The sequence below is a fragment of the Neofelis nebulosa genome, chromosome 2 (assembly GCF_028018385.1).
Source record: "Neofelis nebulosa isolate mNeoNeb1 chromosome 2, mNeoNeb1.pri, whole genome shotgun sequence".
Taxonomy (NCBI): domain Eukaryota; kingdom Metazoa; phylum Chordata; class Mammalia; order Carnivora; family Felidae; genus Neofelis; species Neofelis nebulosa.
This window is the reverse complement of record NC_080783.1, coordinates 218,039,786-218,060,372: the sequence shown is the minus strand read 5'-3', so window position 1 is coordinate 218,060,372 and position 20,587 is coordinate 218,039,786. Positions and strand designations below refer to the sequence as shown.

The 20,587-nt window shown below is 48.6% G+C and overlaps 1 protein-coding gene across 2 annotated transcripts in view; it reads right to left on the bottom strand.

The window, feature by feature from the left end:
* The window catches only part of DNAJC11 (DnaJ heat shock protein family (Hsp40) member C11), a 66,596-nt gene that overhangs the window by 7,371 nt on the left and 38,638 nt on the right, over positions 1-20,587 (bottom strand). The window contains exons 5-11 of one of the 2 annotated variants that reach the window (XM_058719245.1): positions 11,288-11,416; positions 10,194-10,316; positions 9,176-9,249; positions 5,673-5,862; positions 4,782-4,867; positions 4,418-4,534; positions 3,307-3,363 (exon numbers count right to left, since the gene is read on the bottom strand). In XM_058719245.1, the coding sequence (XP_058575228.1) occupies positions 3,307-3,363; positions 4,418-4,534; positions 4,782-4,867; positions 5,673-5,862; positions 9,176-9,249; positions 10,194-10,316; positions 11,288-11,416 (776 nt within the window). The remainder of the gene's footprint in view (positions 1-3,306; positions 3,364-4,417; positions 4,535-4,781; positions 4,868-5,672; positions 5,863-9,175; positions 9,250-10,193; positions 10,317-11,287; positions 11,417-20,587) is intronic. The other variant, XM_058719248.1, reaches the window with a different exon arrangement.

Below are 20,587 nucleotides of genomic sequence, written 5' to 3'. Positions count from 1 at the left end.
TGTTAATATTTGAGAGAGACTGAGAGTATGAGCGGGGGAAGGGCAGAGAGAGAGGGAGACCTTGAATCTGAAGCAGGCTCCAGGCTCCAGGTGTTAGCACGGAGCCCCACGCAGGGCTCGAACTCACGAACTATGAGATCATGACCTGGGCTGAAGTTGGATGCTTAACCAACTGAGGAACCCAGGTGCCCCCAAATGAAGTATCTTTAAACTGATAAGCAGATAAACTGTGGTACATCAACAATGTCATTCCAAACAGCGATAAAAATAAAGGACACACTACTGACGTATGCAACAGTAAGGGCAGGGGTGCCTGGGTGGCTCAGCTGGTTAAGTGTCTGACTCTTGGTTTTGGCTCAGGTCACAATCTCACGGTTCTTGAGTTTGAGCCCCGCACTGGGCTCCATGCTGATGGGACAGACCCTGTTTGGGATTTCTCTCTTTCTCTCTGCTCCTCACTGGCTTGCTCTCTTTCTCTCTCTCTCTCAAAAAGTAAATAAACATTTGGGGCGCCTGGGTGGCTCAGTCAGTTAAGCGTCCAACTTCAGCTCAGGTCACGATCTCGCGGTCCATGAGTTTGAGCCCCGCATCGGGCTCTGGGCTGATGGCTCAGAGCCTGGAGCCTGCTTCCGATTCTGTGTCTCCCTCTCTCTCTGCCCCTCCCCTATTCATGCTCTGTCTCTCTCTGTCTCAAAAATAAATAAATGTTAAAAAAAAAATTATAAAAAAATAAAAATAAAAAAAAGTAAATAAACATTAAAAAAAAAGAGAGAAGGATTCATTAAAAAAACAAACAGGACAACGTCAAAAGTACTATACTCACGGAAGAAGCACAAAAAGCTTCACACTGTATGAATCCAATCATATGACATTTTGAAAAAGGCGAAAATATAGGGAGTGGAAACAGAGCAGTGGTTGCCAGGGCCTGGGAGACCACACAAAGACCATGAGGCAATTTCTGGACACGATGGAAATGTTCTAGGTCTTGACTGTGATGGTGGTTCCAAAGAGCGCTGCTCGAGATAAAATACACAAAGCCAAAACTGACCAGGGAAGAAACGGAGGATTCCACACTCATAGCAGGACATTTTAACACTTAGCACCTGATAGAAATCTGCCCAAATCCGTGAAGTCCTAGAACTTCTGATTTCTGGTGAATGTTGTCAACCCCCCTGACCCACGGGTATTTAAAGAATGCTGTATCCAACTACAGCAGAATACACGTTCTCTTCGAGTGCACATGATCACCAAGGTCAATTACATGGTGGGGCACGAAACAAGTCTCCATATATTTAAAATGACTGGAACCATACACAATATTCTCTGACTAGAACATTCTCTGACCAAAATAAGATTAAGTTGAAATCACTAATCGGATATACAGAAAAATCCAAATATTTAGAAATTAAGCAATACATTTCTAAAAGTAAAATTAAAAAACAGTTTGAACTGAATGATAACGATACAGCATATCCAAATTTGTGGCATGGAGCAAAGCAGTGTGTGAAGCCTCAAAAGTTTATGTTAGAAAAGAAGGAAGATGTCAAATTAGTAACGTAAGGCTGGGCTTTAAAAAGCTGGAAAAAGCAGCAATGTGAAACCAAAATACGTAGAAAGAAGAATAAAGAATAAAGAAATAGAAAACAGATAAACAATAGAGAATATTAACAAAGCCAAAGCTGGTTCTTTGAAAGTTAAGTGCCCCGGCCAGACTGGTTACAAAAAAGGTAGAAAGAACACAAATTACCAACGTGAGGAATCAAGGCTCATCTATGGAGAACTACAGACATTAAAAGGATAAGGGCATATTATGAGCAACTTCATGCTAAGAAATTCACCGGCTGAATTCACCGACAAATTCCGAAAAACACAGTGACAAAGCTGACATGAGATGAAAGAGAAAACTGGAAAAGCCCTGGATTTATTAAAGGTACTGAATCCATTCTCAGAAACCTCCCTACAAAGAACCTTCAGTCTCTGCTCATTCCACTAGTGAATTCTAGGAAACCTAAGGAACAAATCATTCTTACACAAGCCCTCCCGGAAAACAGAGGAAGAAGGAACACTTCCTAAGTGAAGTGTGACACTTCCTAAGTAAAGTGAAGGAACACTTCATTTTATCAGGCTGCCATAACTCATACTAAAACCTGACAAACACATAACAGAAAAAGAAAATTACCATCAGTGTCCCTTAACACAGATACAGGGGTGCCTGGGTGGCTCAGGTCACGATCTTGAGATTTGTGGGTTCGAGCTCTGCATTGGGCTCTGTGCTGACAGCTCGGAGCCTGGAGCCTGCTTCGGATTCTGTGTCTCCCTCTCTCTCTGCCCCCCCCCCCCCGCCCCACACACTCTTTGTCTCAAAAATAAACATTAAAAAAAACTTACAAAAAAAAACCATAGAAAAATCCTTAGTAAGATATCAGTAAACCAAATCAAGCAATATATAAAAAGTATTATATCGTGATCATTATGATATCATTATGATATCAAGAACTTTCCTCAGGAATGTAAGGTTGGTTTAACATTCAAAAATTATTGTCATTCACCAAATAAACAGAACATAAGAGAAGAGTTAGCAAAGTCAGATCACGTGTTATTGCTGAACTCCAGGGCCTTCTGGAAAACTTTGGCTTATACAACAATGCAATCTGGACATTTCAGCCTGCTGACACGGGGAACTCGGCTGAAACGAAATGAAAATGTTTCTTTCCGAGAGGCAGAGCGGCACTCTTGGGATGAGAATTCAGATTGTGTCATGTAATACCTGCATGGGACACGTGTTTAAAACCAGAAACGGAATCAGAGAACTGTGTCGTCAGTGGTCCCAATTTGAGAGTAAAATTCTCTGTCAGCTCTCTGTGTGCTCTTTATTAAGTCTCAGGGGGCCTCAGATCGCTGAGAGGAGAGAGGCCCGACGAGGCTCTGATACTGGTGACCCGCTGTGGCTCTCCTCTCCCACACCGTGATGAGGTATGATCTGCTTCCTGTCTGTCTCTCTCTCTCTTGCAGAGTTTCTCTCGAGTGCCAGGCTGTGTTCTAGGCTCTAGGAGTACCGTACAGAATACAACAAAGTTAAAGAGCTCCTGATGAGGGCCGGCGAGGTGGACGGCTGATCAGAGGGAGGTGGTGCAGTGGAGGACAGACAGGGTCAAACGGAAAAGGTCTGCCTGGGGTAAAGTGAGGGGTACAGCTCTTACAGGGTGATGAGGGATGGTTTTGCCCAGGTGACCTCTGGGCAGAGCCCCGAGGGAATCAAAGGATCCAGCCGTGCTGGCATCTGGGGACCAAGGAAGAGCAACTCACAGTCTGGTTGCAGGAGTGGGCTTGCTGTTCTCTGGAGCGGCGCGGGGGCCAGGGCGGCTGGAGTGGAGAAGGGGTATATGGGAGAGGAGGGGTCAGCGGGAAGTGAGGGCCTGATCACGGAGAGTCCTGAAGGACTCTAGCTTTGGCCAGGGATTGAGGGAATCACTGACAGTTTGAGCAGCGAGTGACAGACACTGACCTACATGCTCTGCCCGTGTGGAGAGCAGGGTCACCAGGGGGTGAAGGACATGGGCCAGGAGGACAGAGGAATAACTCAGACACGAGACAGTGGGAGCAGAGAGCATGTGAGGAACGGCCCCACTCAGGAGATGCTTCCCGAGGACAGCCCAGGTGGGTTTTGAGATACATTAACTTTGGAGTGTGGGGAAAAAGAGCGGCCAAGGCCAACTCCAAGGTTTCGCACAGAACACCTCGAAGGCTGGGGCTCTCACGACCGGCACAGGGAGGCTCTGGGCAGAGCAGCTTTGGAAGCATCGAGAGTCGAGACAGGATGTCTGGGGGATGCGAGCAGTGATCTGGGATATAGGGGCTGCAGGTGTGGGGGAGGGCCAGGCTGGGGCTGCAAACGTAAGCTGTCAGTGCAGGAAGGTATGCGGCCACCTGGGGAGGGAGTCTGCACAGACGGGGCCCGGGGTCCCGCCGTGATGCTGCCATTTAGCAGCAGCCAGCCGGTCAGGTAACAGAGGCGGCAGGGAGAGGCTGGAAGGAGCGCCACCGGAGCAGCGGTGAAGGGTGTGGGCAGGCGGCAGCGCTCTGGTCCCGAGGGAGACGCGGGTGCCGCATCCGCTGACGGCGACCCTGTACGCGTCACATGTGTGACCTGTCGATGAGTGGGCGGGTGGGGCCAGCACGGGGGCCTCCGGGGAGGGAGAGATGCAGGCGGGCCACGGAGCACGTGGAAGGTCCCTGACCACAGACTCAGACCCTGAGCGACTCCCTGACGTTTGCTGACCCGCCCGAGACAGAAGCAACCGTCTCTTTAAGAACATAATCACAGAGCAAAGTCTCTTTCATCCTTAAGGTGGGTGAAGCCCAGGTGAGTTACAAGTTGCCAGATAAGCCTGGGCCAGAAAGATCCAGTTCAACTTACTTGACTTTGAGAGACACGCCCTGAGGGACTCCCACGCTGACAGCCGCGCCCAGGACGCTGTGCCTGGAGATTTTCCTCTCCGCTCCGTACTCCACCACCGTCCCGAAGAAGCCGGCCCTGCAGGGAGCATGCGGCCTGAGCACGTCGGGCCCCTCGAGGCCACCCCCGGTCCCGTCCTTCCCTCTCGCCTTCCCCACCCCCACCCGGAGGGGATCACGAATGACACCCAGGGGCGCAGGTCTTCCACGAGACTCCAGTTCCTCAGGGCGGGGACCGCGGGATGGTCATGTCCGGCCCGCCATTTGGAAGCCCCCGTACCACAGGTGCAGCAGGCCTGCTTCCGGTCAGCCGGGCCAGGACTTACTTCAGGGATCCCTTCACGCGAGTCTGATCATCATCCTGGAATTTGTGCTGATAGCTGATCAGTGCAAAGGAGTGAGGAATTCCCAGCTGGGAAGACACAGGGAGAGAAGGCAGGGCTAGCGGCCGCGACTCTGCGGGAAGGTGGGCATTGTGTGCACACCGGCCGCGGAGCTCCCTTCCCGGGCAGCCTCTCAGGCAGGGGCCGCGGTCTGAGTGTGATTTATTAGAGGCCAATATTTAAAAGCTGGGAGAGGTCACTTAAAAACCCAGTTTCCTGACTTCTCACGGAAAGAAAACGTTCTGCGACAAGGAGCCTGCATTCTTTTTTTTAAAAATTTTTTTTTAACGTTTATTTATTTTTGAGACAGAGAGAGAGCATGAATGGGGGAGGGTCAGAGAGAGGGAGACACAGAATCTGAAACAGGCTCCAGGCTCTGAGCCCGACGCGGGGCTCGAACTCATGGACTGCGAGATCATGACCTGAGCCGAAGTCGGCCGCTTAACCGACTGAGCCACTCAGGCGCCCCAAGGAGCCTGCGTTCTTACACGGCAGCAGGTGGTGAGGGCTGAGGGGCAGGTGCCATCTGAGGGGGGGGCGGGTCCTCTCACACCCTGTGCTCCTGCCCACCACAGTGGCATCTGAGTGCATAACGTCGCTTCCCAACCTGTGCTCTTTCTCACCCTGATTCTGTGGGCTTCTCCTACTAGAAGATGTGAAAAGGGCATTTTGCTTTAGGGTAACTGGAACACAGTTACCCTGGGAGCCTGAGAACAACAACAGCATTTCGACACTGAGTGCGTGTGAACAGAACTTGTCCCCCAGGGCCCCCACGGGTGCTCAGATCCGGGTGAGGGACGTAAGGGACACACGAGGGGGCGGCTCTGTCCTCACCTGCAGGGCCACCGTGAAGTGGCTGGTTTTGGTGTCCCGGACGATGCTAGTGTTCATGGCCGACTGGATACCCCACCGCCACTGCAGGTAGCCCACAGTGTTCTTGTCCAGGTTCCGGGCCAGGACGGTGGTAAGGCCAGGCCGGATCCCACGGGAGGAGAACTGCAGAGCACAGTTTGTCGTCACAAAGCTGGGGGGACACACAGATCGAAAGGGTCCTGGATGACACACCTGGTTCTCAGCCGTTCTTGGTCCCTTCCTCTCTGCCAGGCTAAGACCCTGCTCACCCTCCCGTCCATGAATCCCCGGGCCAGTGGCCCAAAGGAAAGCAGGACACTGAGCCTGTCCTTGAGAGAGAGAGACAGCGAGAAGACGCCTTGGTGTAATCTTCCTAGTAACCCTCCCTGCTGATGTGTACCGCCCGCCCCATCCTATGCTGACTGTAACTACAGCCAGAGAGTCCCCTGAATGTCCGCGTTCTCAAAACCAGTGGGTCTAATCTGACTGCAACTGAGAATCAGGTCAGGGCGGGAGCAGGGGAAGTGGAGGCCGGGGCGGGCGGGCAGGTCCCACAGCTGGCTACACACTGGAATCACCTGGCTCATCTAGAAAGTACTGATGGTCAGCTCCCGTGCCTCAGGGAGCTGATTCACAGGCCCGGAGTGTTTTTAAAGCTTGCCAGGTGATTCTAATGTGCAGCAAAGTTAGAGGACCCCTAACCCAGAGACCACCCCAGACCAATGAGGTCAGAGTTTTGGGGTGGGGGACCAGGCATCAGTGTATTTTTTCCAAGACTGCCCATGTGACTCTGGTGTCCACCCATGGCCGTGCACATGAGAAGCCAGTACAGTAAACGACTTGCCCTGAAAGGCCTCAGAAGTTGGTTTCCAAAGGAGTCAGCCCCATCTTCTGGTTAAAAAAAGGTATTTCATTTCAAAAACAAAGGAATTCACACTTTACCCAAAGCATTAAAAGGTGAGCAAACAGCCCAGTATCTGCCAGATTGCCAGTCTCTTTCCTAAGCTTGCAAGGTGTCACTGTTGCATTAATAATAATAAACGTGACAGCTGTGATCGCAGTGTTCTTGCAAACTTTCAGTAACCGCTCATGCCCAAATGAATTAAGAATCTACTCCTCCTCTCTACAGGGCCCCTAATCCAAACTTTCCCTGGCTTCTCTCAAGTCACACCAGGTGACAGCTGTGTTATTCTGCTTCAGCCACAGCGGGGTCAGGGGAGGCAAACAGGGAGGAGACAGACTAAAGCCTAAGACAGTGGCATTTAAAAGAATCAAAGTGTAGGGGTGCCTGGGTGGCTCAGTCGGTTAAGCGTCCAACTTTGGCTCAGATCACGATCTCATGGTTCATGAGTCCGAACCCCACGTCGGGCTCTGTGCTGCTAGCTCGAGGCCTGGAGCCTGGTCTGTGTCTCCCTCTCTCTCTGCCCCTACCCGGCTCATGCTCTGTTTCTCTCTCAAAAATAAATAAATGTTAAAAAATAGAAGAATCAAACTGTAAAGACTGAGATTCCTATTTAATTAAAGTAATATGATTGAGTATTTTTATCCAGCACGTCCTACACAGAGAGACCAACTCGAGACAGAGATCGGCCAGGCAGGCAGGCAGGCAGGCAGGCAGGCAGGCAGGCACTGGGAGATGGAAAACACTCCACAGGCCGTCTGCCTTTTCGGGGCTGATTCTACACCCCGAAGCAACCTTCTGATCGCTAGTCTGGACTGCAAATAGCCCGACCCTAGGATCAGGGCACCCCGAAGAGCAGACACTGCATCAGCGCCCTGGTGTCCCTCTCTACACATTTGCATTCTCAAGTCTCATCAACTACTGGGCACTATGATGAAATTTAGTTTCCAAACCTGTAACGGCTGGTAACCAGCCAGCCCTAGTCCCCCCTCCCTGGCGACCACTCACTCTGAGGCTCAACCAGAATGAGATGGCCAACAGATTTCCCTCCGTGAAGTGTCTCCTAAGTGCATCTGATGACCTGGGTGCTTGATGAAAGTACAGATTCCTAGGCCTCTCAGAGGACCTGACTGGTGTGAAGGGTGGGGGCAGGAATCTGTGCTCTGGGTTGGCACCAGGGGTGACAGAATTATGCAGACAAGCTTAGGACAGGTCTTCCCCTGAAGAACCTGGTGGGTGTGCAGAAACGCACCCGACTGCAAGTGAAAACCCTGCTTTGCAAACACAGACTATCTATCTCAGGGCTCCTTTAAAAAAATTTTTTTTTTTTTAGGGGCGCCTGGGTGGCGCAGTCGGTTAAGCGTCCGACTTCAGCCAGGTCACGATCTCGCGGTCCGTGAGTTCGAGCCCCGCGTCAGGCTCTGGGCTGATGGCTCGGAGCCTGGAGCCTGTTTCCGATTCTGTGTCTCCCTCTCTCTCTGCCCCTCCCCCGTTCATGCTGTGTCTCTCTCTGTCCAAAAATAAATAAAAAACGTTGGAAAAAAAAAAAAAAATTTTTTTAATGTTTAATTCTTGACAAAGAGAGACAGAGTGAGCGGGGGAGGGGCAGACAGAGAGGGAGACACAGAATCCGAAGCAGGCTCCAGGCTCTGAGCTGTCAGCACAGAGCCCGATGTGGGGCTCAAACTCACGAACCGTTAAATCATGACTTGAGTGGAAGTCGGATGCTTAACTGAGCCATCCAGGCGCCCCTATCTCAGGGCTCCTTTCACTGTTTTCTCCTCCAGAAGAAAGAGGTTTTATTTCACCTTCCACCCAATTCTTTTATCTGAGCTCACACAGGTGGGAAATAAGGACATCTCTGTGGTTCTAGAAGGGGAGTGAGGTACAGTTCTACAAGTGGGCCTTAAAGTGCCAGCATCTGCACATCTCACTGACTGCCAGGCAGTCTCACAAGTGCTCAGTGTTTTGTTCTGAGACAGTGAGACAGAGTGAGAGAGACAGAGACAGGGAGAGAGAATCTTAAGCACACTCAGCGCAGAGCCCAATGAGGGGCTTGATCTTACGACCCTGAGATTAAGACCGGAGCTGAAATCAAGAGTCTGATGCATAACCAACTGAGCCACCCAGACGCCCTCTCACTGTTTAATAAAGACCCTTTTCAGAACTTGAAACATTCTCAGGACAAAGAAACGATCCCCACAAGTTCATAAATATTTCAGGCCACTGACCAACTTCCCCATGAATATGCTTTCCCTCCAGTCTCTCTCTCCCGGTCCTCAGTGCCCCCGGTGCGTAGGCAGGGGCCTCATCCCCACAGAGGAAGAAACCGCGGAGCACGGAGTGTTAGCCTGGCCCGGATGGGGACGAGCAGCAGACGAGCCCTCTCCGCGACGGCCAACCCACAGCTCTCTCTGCAACAGGTACCCTGCCTTGGCCCCACGCCAGGGCCACAGGGTCTGCCCCCCGGTGACTTTGTATGACAGAAAAGTGAAGTCCGGATGACCTTGGCAAAAAGAACACACGGGTTCTAGTCTCCTAATCCACAAGGACCAACAAAGAGGATTTCTCTCTTTATATTTACCATCTTGGCGTGAGATTACGGAACAGCTTCAGACCAAATAAAGGTCCCTGCAGATCCCCTGCTCCAAATTCTAACTGTTCAAAAGAGAAAAAGAGAAGGTGTTAGTGTTTTCTCTCATAGCAGCAACCCAGGTCTCAGGTAAGCACCTCTGGTTAGAATTCCTTTTCATTCACTGCCATCAGCCCTTGCCAGGGCTCTAAGAGTGGGAGCTGGAAGATTCTTAACACCTCTTCCTCACCTTTGCCAAATGGAGGACTGTTTCCACAGATCCAAAGGAGGCACGTTTCAGAAAGGAGCCCCTCTAATGAAAACGCTGCAGGCCTCTGATGGTCACAAGGGGAGACTGGCTCCCTGTGGCCCTCGCTGCCACCTGCACAGCTGCCCACTGCGGTCGGATGCGGGGGAGCCCCCCCTCCCTCGAGTTCCCGGTCTGCTCTGCTTCATTGCCTGAGGGTCTCCTGGGTGACTGGAGAGAGCCCTCAGGCGTCTGGAGCTAAGTCATCAGTGGTCCCTCACTCAGCCCTGGAGGTCCAGCCGATTCTGGCTGCCTCATTTACTTGTCTGGGTGACTTTCAAGGCAACTCTTCAGTGTTAATTTGGCGCAGTTCAATGTGCTCAGCAAAGCTGGCTGTTAAATGACCGCCAATCAGTGGCGCAGAGCACGGACACAGCACCTGCCCTCTGAACTGGGCAGGGGGCGGGAAGAGCCTACAGGTTTCTGCCAGAAGGGAACAAAGATGCTGAGTTTCTCGAGGCTGGATTTCTGTAAGGTGGCATCTCAAGGGAGATCTTGCTGCTCTGTCCTACCTCTGAGCTGTCCAGCAGACAGAGGATTCCTTCTCAGGCACGAGACAGACTTTTTCTCTTGGGGACAGCCAACTCATGCAAGTTTGACATCCACCTTTTATACAATGATGAAACCAACCCAGGTCTTTTTGAGGGTTGGCATTTAGAGTATAAATGTTCAGAAATAAGACTTTGCAGTGGACAACACGATCCCGCCAGTCGACATTCTTACCTCTCCCCATCCCTTTGCGGAAGTGACTCGTCTAAGTGCAAAGTTAATGGAACCCCCTCCATTTCCATTCTGGGTTGAGAGGCTTCCGGAGAGGATGGCTGTGTCTGTAGCTGTCAAGGGTGCCTAGGAAGTGAGATTTGCTGGTAACGAATGAATCAAAGCACTAGGAAGCACAAGGACAGCAGCCTAATGAATACGCTGTATCTGCCCGGCCAAAGGTGCAAGTGACCTACAGCTCAAGTGTACAGGGATGCACGGTATGACCTCAGCTGGTTCACTTCTCTCCCACTTTGCCATCTGAACTGCACGTGGCCACCAAGGTAATGTTTTGCAAGAGTGTTGATGGGCAAATTAGAAATAAAACCAGGGAAAGACAGGGCTACATCCTGGTTCCCGGTGTACCGATGGCATCAGACTGCACAGTGACTGCCTCATGTGTCTCTCCTCCCATCGTGGGATGTCTGCACCTCTCCAGGTCTTGCTCGCCACCGGCACCGTGCAAGGGACTGAATCCAGGGCTGTACTAACCCTGGAAGCTCCACCAGAGGGGCCGGTTTCCCAGAGTTAGGACTTCATGTGATGCACTTGAGGATAAACATAGGAGTTGAGGGGGCAGAGAGACCTACTGTTACCCTCAGCAGACTGGCCCAGTGCCACATCCAAATCGTGGGTAGAAAGACGACACTTTAGTGACCCTGGGTTTAGCTGAATATTGAGTTTTCTGCACACAATAGAGTGTGCGTTAAAACTAAAACTGGTTCTTGGAATCCCCCATGGAGGTCTGTTTTCTTGCCCCGAATCATCCTGAACTTGGCCGCTACTTCTTTTAGACTGCTTGCATTTCTGCTGGGGGAGCCCTACGACCTTGGAAGCTAAGCGTCCCCTGGCACTCATGTTGCTAACACGTCAGCAAAGCAGTAACAAACAAGGTTGTGCCTGGAACTCTCTCTCCCTCTTTTTTTTTAAGTGGCTAATTACATCCTTTCATAAATAAAGATGAGAAAAACCACAGCTGCGCAGTACGTTGTGCCTCGTTAACCCGAGCCTCACTGCACTGGGGGGCGGGTTGGGAGTGGGGGGAGTCTGGGCTTTACCTCAATGGACTGGGATATGTGCATCTTGTTAATTTCAATCTGCGGAAAGCCACTTCCGGACACATCTTCGTACTCTTCCTCGTAGCGATCAAAAAGGTCAGTGGCATCGATGCCAACACTGATGGTCCCCTGGGGCAGAAAAACAAGCAGTCAGCAGCAGGGGTGGTATTTGTGGAACGAAAGACAATCTACGCTTTGGCACCCGGCGGTTCACTGAGTGTGGGCAGGACTCCGCCAGGAGGCCCGCAGAGCATGAATGTCACAGTTCACACCAACCAGCAGGACAGCTCCACCGACTGCGAGGGTCAGAAAACCAGTCGCGTCTGCAGGTGAATGACACGCCAAAGACAAGGGTCAGGGAAAGGAAAACAGTCTACGCAGTTTGATTTTTAGAGCCCAAACAGGACCCACTTCATGGCTCTAATTTTAGGTCATCTCTAGATTTAACCCATGGATGCAGAAACCGAGACACAAGCCACATGGACCAAGCATGTTCATGTTTGAGTCTAGACACTCTTAAATCATACAACTACCTCAAAACTCTTTAAAACTTAAAGATAACTTCAGAGATGGGGTGCCTGTGGGGCTCAGTCACTTAAGCGTCTGACTCTTGGTTTTGGCTCAGGTCATGATCTCACAGTTTGTGAGTTTGGGTCCCATGTCGGGCTCTGTGCTGACAGCCTGCTTGGGATGTTCTCTCTCAAAATAAATAAACTAAAAAAAAAAAGTGCACACAAAATCAATTGTGGACAAACGGGAGATTGAAAAACTCTTCCCACCTTCTAAATCAGGTTTTGTTTTGTTTTGTTTTTCCAGAGCTAGAGAGAGTGAACAGGGGAGGGGCAGAGGAAGGGAGAGAGAGAGAGAAAGAGAATCCCAAGCAGGCTCCGTGATCAGTGTAGAGCCTCATGCGAGGCTCCATCCCACGACCCCTGGGATCATGACCCAAGACGGAATCAAGAGCCAGATGCTTGACCACTGAACCACCCAGGTGCCCTTCACCTTCTAAAATTAATCTGAGAATTAAGCTATGAGAAGTGGAACACCATATTCTCTCAAGAAATGTGAAGCTAAAATTTGCTGACTGATATAAAATGCTCCACACTCAGAAAATCAATGTTTATTATTTTATCGTCATAACATTTTTCAAATGGGCATATTTCTTAATCCCACATATAAATATCTGACCACGCACACGTTTTTATTCAGTTCCCTGCAGCCCGTTAAAAAAAAAAACAACAAAAAAACTGTTTTGAGGTTTTCTTTAAAAAAATATTTATTTATTTTGAGACAGAGGGTGCGAGCGGGGTAGGAGCAGAGAGAGAGAGAGAGAGAGAGAGAGAGAGAGAGAGAGGGAGAGAGACACAAAGACAGAGACAGAGACACAATCCCAAGCAGGCTCTGCACCATCAGCACGGAGCCCAATACAGGGCTCGAACTCATAAACCGTGAGATCACGACCGGAGCCAGTCAGGTGCTCAACCGTCTGAGCCACCCAGGTGCCCCCCACCCCCCCACTGAGGTTTAATTTACATATAATAACATAAACTGCACCCGCCCAAAGTACGTAGCTCAGTGAGTTCTGACAGACATATAGACTCGCAAAACCACCTCCACAATCACGACCCAGAACACCTACCGCCCCCAAAGTAGCGTGGGAGCATGTGTTTCTGTCCCTGAGAAGGGGACATGCGAACAAAGGCGGGAGAGGGGAATGAGGGAGGACGACGCTGGAGCACTAACAGCACAAGGCTTGGGAGGAGCTGGGGTTGCTGCCTGTGGCTGATCCGTGGACATCATGGGGAGGGAGCGGGGAGATCCAGGAGATGACCAGCCGAATCCTGCAGTTTTGCTGGTTTGGCAGTTATCCCAGATTTTCACGTTTATATAACGTACCACCATCATCTTAACTAGTATTCTCCTCGCCAGCGGTTGACTTAAACCAAGAAGCCAGACTGGGTTTGGTGGACAGGCCTTCACTCTCCACTCCTGACATCTGCCACAGTCCCCTCTAGGGGCGTGTGGGGTGCACGGTGCGCTCCCCGTCTCAGTGTGGGTGTGAGCCGTAGGAGACACAGGCAGGTGGCTTGTGCCTTGGCCCGGGACATGCGTGAAGCTGCGGTCAGCCGTGTGCCTGGACAGCGGCAGGTGCGTGTGAACACGGGCGGAGACAGGAGGCCAGTCCTGCAGTCCTGCTGCGTGGAGAATTTATCAAAAAAGAAAGCATCACCTCCCGCAAAATAACAAAACCCCTGCATATTTACATCAGATGGCAGCCTGAATACTCTCGCCAGTGTTTTCCTCCTACTGAATGGTATAATCAGGCGGTGGCATACTTTCGGTGAAGGGCCACGGTGACTATTTTAGGTGTTGTGGATCCTACGGTCACTGTTGTAGAGGAGAACAGCCCACACCCAGCTGACCCCGGCTGTGCTCCGGTTCCAGTAAAACTCTCTCATTCACCTTGAAATCTGAATTTCATACATTTTTCATGTCTCAAAATATAGCTTTTTCTTTTGATTTTTTTTGATCATAAAAAATATAAAAACCATTCCTAGTTCATAAGTCACTTAAAACTGGGCAACTCCTGATTCGGTAAATACGCAGGGGTTCTGTTGTTTGGGGGGGATAATTCTTTTTTGACAAATTCTCCAGGCAACAATAAAATTAAACATAGTGTATATTTAACAACAAAAACAAGCACTCAATTTCCATTTTCTCAGTAAGTCGATGAATTTGTAACTTGTATGAAATGTTTTTCAACATCGACCATCCATCCATAGTGCTAACTCAGACCACATGAAAATTAAGTCTAAACTCCAGTGTCTCCTTTAATAGTTAGTTCATTGTTCTTTGAAGACCATGCCCGGAAGTGAAGGGTAGCAGCAGCAGGGATTTACAGATCAAATGGTAGTTCCTCTGTTAATTTCAGTATTTTTCCATTCTAAGGTTTGTAATGCACACATGAAAGATAAAGCGATAGCTGTATGTGTGTTCGTTCTAGTAGCAAAAGAACCTCGCAGCTGCTAATGATGCCAGTTTTATGTGAGTGTTAACCAGATGCTTCAAATAGAAAATCAGTTAATGTTAATAATTGTTTGATTAGAATTGTAAACGTACAATGCTGTGGATTATAAGAAATGTATATTTGGTCATCTGAATGACTAAATGTATTATTGGTCTTCATCCACAAGGTTCCAGGCTCACAGCTCCAGAAACCCTAGAAATTTCTGGTGATGAGGGCGATAAAAGTGTCTTCTGTTATGTTAATGAAGGCGACTTGTGGTCTCACCCAAGGGCGGGGGGGGGGGGGGGGGGGGGAGGAGCCAGAGGCTGAATCAGCCAATGGCCAATGACCTAGGTCAGTCTGACTACGCAATGAGGCCTCCATAAAAATCCAAAAGGACTGGGTTCTGAGAGCTTCGGGTTGGTGAACACAGCGGAGGTACAGGGAGAGTAGGGTGTCTGGAGAAGGCACAGAAGCCCCCGTACCCATTCCCCAGACCCCGCTCTGGCTGCTGATTTGTAAACTGAAGTGTTTTCCTGAGTTCCGCAAGCCCCAAGGGGGAGGGTGTTGGAATCTGCAGCCCTCAGTCATAGGCCTTGGACTCGGCACTGGCATCTGAAGTGGGGGGCGGGAGCAGTGTCGCAGGACTGAACCCCTAACCTGTGCAACCTGATGCCATCTCCGGGTAGACGGTGTCAGGATGGAGTTGGATTCTCGGACGCCCTGTCGGTGTCCAAGATTTGCCGGTTGTGTGCCGCCCTCATCCTCGGTGTGGGAATTGGGGGAACTCTATGAGAAAATGTTACTGTCAACTCCAGTCAGAATGTTCCACAATGAATGTAAAATTTTGTTTTTGTGGTGACACTCAAATACCAGTTTTGGTAAAGTACAGCGTTACAGTACAAGTATCTTATTGAATCAAGAGACCTATGGAGGAGTAGAAACAGTTTTGGGATTAGTTACAATGCACACAGATGCATAACCGTGTCAAAACCTGGGTAGCTCAGTCGGTTAGGCCTCTGACTCTTGATTTCAGCTCAGATCAGGATCTTGAGGTTGGGGAGTTCGAGCCCCGCGTTGGGCTCTGAGCTGACAGCAGGGAGCCTGCTTGGGATATTTTCTCTCTCTCTCTCTCTCTCTCTCTCTCTCTCTCTCTCTCTCTCTCTCTCATTCTGCTCCTCCACTGCTTGTGCTCTCCCTCTTCTCTCTCAAAATACATAAACAAACTTAAAAAAATAAAATAAAACAGACAAAAAAAAGCTGTGATAGTCTACCTATGGAAAAAAAGCTAAAGTTGTCAAAATGTACAAATATTTTTGTGTATGCAGAGTACAAGCAATTTTTTTTTGTGAAGCTGATTCTGAACACAAAAAAATGTGTGGCGTGCCAGTGCATTAAAAATTGAATATTAGGAATGTCTGAGTCTTTAAAGGACTCCTTTTTAAAATGGCACAATAAACCCTGTAGCTTTTAAAATATTTAAGAAATTGCAATCACTGGAAATAAAGCACGTAACTCTGAAATTGAGCTCCTGAGGAAGGACAAACTGCATAAGAGAGCTCCAACAGTTTTTTTCATTTTGAAATTCCATAATGGTATTTTGGAATATCTCAATTTTTGGTAAGAAACGTTGGGTGGAGCTGTCATCTTTAATTAGTTAAATTTATCTTCTATCCTGGAACGGAACGAAAAGGCCTTGCCTGCAGCTTTGTGGCTGGCATGTAAATTTGATGAAGCAGTCAAAAGATCATAAATAAAGACAGTTTATAAAAAAAAAAAAATGTGTCAAAGAAAAATATTCCAAATGGAGGCAAAAAGACAATACCTATGAAAATACTTGGGCCAAAATATATGCTCCACAAGGTAGAAATTTAGAATTTAGACTATTTTCTTCTCAATTAAGAATACTATAGTATACAGAGCAGAATCAAATATGTTAAAAATTTCAAATTTACTAAATACAAGTGTAGAAGATGGTAGGCAACGTCATGAAAGAAAAAAAAAAAAAACGCTAAAGGTACATTCTTCGGAAAAATAGTGGTGCCACAGTGAGGGAGTAAGAATCCAAAGAAGGCCTCCCAGTGGGTCCTGCCTGCTGGCATGTGACCCTTGCATAGAGCCCTCTCCTTGATTCTGCACAGGACTGGGACTTGCTTTTGTCCAACAGAGTGCAGTGGGTGTGAAGGTGTAGCCTTCAGAGCTAGGTCACAGGAAGACTCGAAGCTTCTTTCAGGCCTTTGGAGGTGCTTTCTGGGGAAGCTCACTAACACGGGACAATCTATGTCCCCTGAGACTGCTATGCCGTGAGGAAGCCCAAGCCAGCCGGGGTTAGCGGGAGAAGAAGGAGAGCCACCTGGGAGGCACAAGAGTGCAAACGTCATCTTCAGTGTGACCCAGCTGCCACTGGACTTCACCCATATGAGGAGACCCCCCAGGGAGAACCATCCAGCCGAGTCTGGTCAACCACAGGACCAGGAGAGAAAACCCAATTGTTCACGCGAGCCACTAAGTTTTGGTGTGATTGGTTATGCACTGATACGTAACCAGAATGCAGAATATCAGAGACAAATACAGCTGATATACGTATGTGAATGCGTGCCGAAAATGATTCTGCTTCTGCTACTTTTATTTATTTTTTTAAGTAGGCTCGACATCCAACGTGGGGCTTGAACTCACGATGCTGAAATCAAGAGTCGCGTGCTCTAAGCTGAGCCAGCCAGGCGCCCCTGCTTCTGCCACTTTTCATGTTCACATAATCAATATAATTTTTAAAATCTGCTTTAATATACACAGGTATGTGTTTTTTTACAGGAAATATTTTATTTTTGAAAATAGGTTTTAAATAAACCATTTCATAGTTTCTCCAATATAATAAAATCAGTGTTGGTCAATAAACATTTCAAAAAGCTGTAAAATTTTAATTATTTTAAGTACCTCTTTTTCTCTCTCAAAAACGTCCTGGGGTTTGGATGGGGAAAGACGGTCACCCTATACGGGCCACTGTCAGGGTGCTGGCTCATAATGAATGATATAAGCCACTGGAGCGCCTCAGGCAGGATGGCGTGGTCCCACCCTAGTTTTGCAGGCTCAGTCGGGCTGCTGTGCTGAGGCGAGGAAGGAGGCAGGGAGAGCGGTCAGGGGAGCCTATTTGGTGATCCATGCGGCAGGAACGGTGGCAACCACGGTCTTATCTCTGGGGGTTTCCTGACGGCCGCCTCATTCAACTTGTTGGTCTCGGCAGGTTTCAGTTGGTTCTCTAAGGACAGGCAATCATATCCTACACAAAAAACTACAGCCCTTTCAATATTTACATCTCCTTTATTATCTGTCTAATTGCATTGGGTGAAAACTTCCAGAATGTTAAGTATGGTTTTCTTTCCTCTCCCAAAGAAAAATTTTAGAATGATACACCTTTGTGTTAACTTCACACTGACAATCAGCCTGTGTACCAAAGGGTAGAAGAGCCCTTAAAAGCCAAAAATATTGCTCAAGTCATCAGTTTTTCAACTATTTTGTGTTTCTTTCCTTTTAATTAAAAAATTTTTAATGTTTATTTTAGAGACAGAGACAGAGAGAGACAGACAGTGCGAGTGGGGTAGGGGCAGAGAGACAGGGAGAGAGGGAGACACAGAATCCGAAGCAGGCTCCAGGCTCCAAGCTGCCAGCACAGACCCCAACGCAGGGTGTGAACCCACAAATTGTGAGAGCATGACCTGGGCTGAAGTCAGACGTTTAATCTACAGAGCCACCACCCACGCACCTGAGCGGTGACTTCTGAGACTCAACAGGCTTTGGTCAGAGTCTATGGAAAAGGACTTACCCAGAAAGGTCAAGAGAGCCACTGTACGGGATGTTAGGCTCAAGAGCCAGCCACACCCGATGAAACAGACTGTCCCAGAGCATGAGTGATCACATCATTCTGGGGGCACAAGGACATGTCTCTTAATATTTTCAAGAGTGGTTTGGATGTCTGCCTTCTGCTGTTCTCCCATTTCAAGGCGATAACCTTTTGAGAATGGGCTGGTCACAGTACCAGAACCGGAGAGCTTTCTTCTCCGTGTGCTAACGAGGTATTTGGTGGCAACTTACCAACTCACTTTCAGGAACTTTCAAGACAATATGCTTTTATATGAGAAGTCACAACTTTGAGGGGTGAAAGATCTGAATTCTGACAGAAGATCAAAAAGATCAAGGAAAAGAGAAAGATAAAATAGATCTAATGCCGGGTAAATTAATGAGCCAGCGCTTTCCCAACAACTTTTCATCCGATGTATGGAGGTTTGTGTCCTTTTATTATTAAATCGTAATTAAATCACATTTTTCAAATAAAAAGAGTTTACAAAGGAAAATACTTGCACACTTCACTTTAGTTTTCTAGAGCAGGGTCATCGAACTTTTTCTGTCAAGGGCTAGATCGTATTTTAGGTTTTGTAGACGGTTATGGCTGAAACCACTCAGTCTGTGCTGTTACTGAAAGGCACAAAAAAGCCACAGGTCATACTTAAATGAATGAGCTTTGCTGTATTCCAATAAAACTTTATTTCAGAACACCGAAATTCAAGTTTCATTTGTATTTTTGACAGAGAGAGAGCAAGAGAGAGAGCGCGAGAGCGAGCTAGAGCAGGGGGCGGGGCACAGAGAAAAGGACACAGAATCCAAAGCAGGCTCCAGGCTCTGAGCTGTCAGCACAGAGCCCGACGCAGGGCTTGAACCTATGGACTGTGCGACCATTAACTGAGCCGAAGTTGGACGCTTAACCGACTGAGCCACCCGGGCGCCCCAAGTTTCATATCATTTTTATGTGTCACAAATTCTTCTTCTTCCTTTTTTCTTTTTTTTTTAAAGTAGGCTAAATGCCCAGCATGGAGTCCAGTGAGGGGCCTGAACCCATGACCTGGAGATCAAGACCTGAGCTGAGATTAAGAGCCAGATGCTCAACCAACCGAGCCATCCAGATGCCCGTCTTGTGATTTTTTAAAAACCATTAAAGATGTAATAAAAACCATTCTTAGCTCACGGGCTGAAGAAAACTAGACAGTGGGCCACGGTTGCCTGAGCCTTGTGTTAGGGTACTCAATTCTGCCATCAGAGTATAAAAAGACAACACGATGATAGTTACAAAGTCCTTTGCATGCGTTCGTGATACCGATGAAACACCGTCAGTGGGACAGGCAGCAGCTACAGATTCCCACCTAAGACCTCTGTGATCTGTTCCGGAGACGGAAGAATCAGTCTGTCGCGTAGGGCAGTTTCCGCTGCCCAGACCACAAGCGACTGGGCTCCAGGGAGGACACTCCCCGTGGTTTCAAACCATCTTCAATCAGGCCACGGTAGCAAGAATAGAACACGACTTAGCAAATGAATCCGACTTCCTAGTTTCTCAGGTTTGAACTACTTAATAAAAATCACCAACTCTTAAGATTCAAAGGTTCAGGGAGGTAAACATAGGAGGAAGAGATCGCCTTTTAAGCATCTATTCCAACCTCTGAACTACAACCACACTGGACCACCAAACGAAGCATTCTTAAGTCAACCCTGTTTTCTTTAACCATGAAACAAAAATACACTGTAAGCAAGATAGCTTTGTGCCCTCACGCCTGCAGACTCCTGCGGCAGCTCCAAGTCAGCCGCCATCTGACCTCCCTGGGAGCCTGCGTTTTAGATGCAGAGTCCCCGGGAGCAGCCTGACAGACTCCTGTGCAGCTCCTCTGAGAATCTGCAGTTAAAAAACAGGTTTTTTTAGTGATTATTTATTTTTGAGAGAGAGAAAGACGGAGAGTGAGCAGGGGAGGGGCAGAGAGAGGGAGACGCAGAATCCGAAACAGGCTCTGGGCTCCGCGCTGTCGGTGCAGAGCCCGACGCGGGGCTGGAACTCACGAATCCGGAGATCACGACCTGAGCTGAAGTCAGACACCTATCCAATTGAGCCACCCAGGCGCCCCTCTTCCCGACAGACTTTCAAATGAAGAAGCTGTGGTTGACAGAGTTGTGGCTGTTTTCTTTTTTTTTCTTTTTTCTTTTGTTCTTCTATCTCGACGATGACGGACAAACAAAAGGCTTCTGGTACAATTACGTCCAATAACCAATGTGGATTTTTGGTTAAACCAATAGCATTATTGTCTTGAAACCCTCCTCCCTCCCAAAGTGAGGCTCAAGGAATAACAGAGGTGATAGAGAAGAGGTGCTAACAAACAAGCCTTAGAAACTGGGAAAGGATGGAGATGGTCACTGGGCAGAGGAAGAGCCGGAACCAGGCCGCCGCTGGCTGAGGCACCGGAGGGGCCAGACACCCC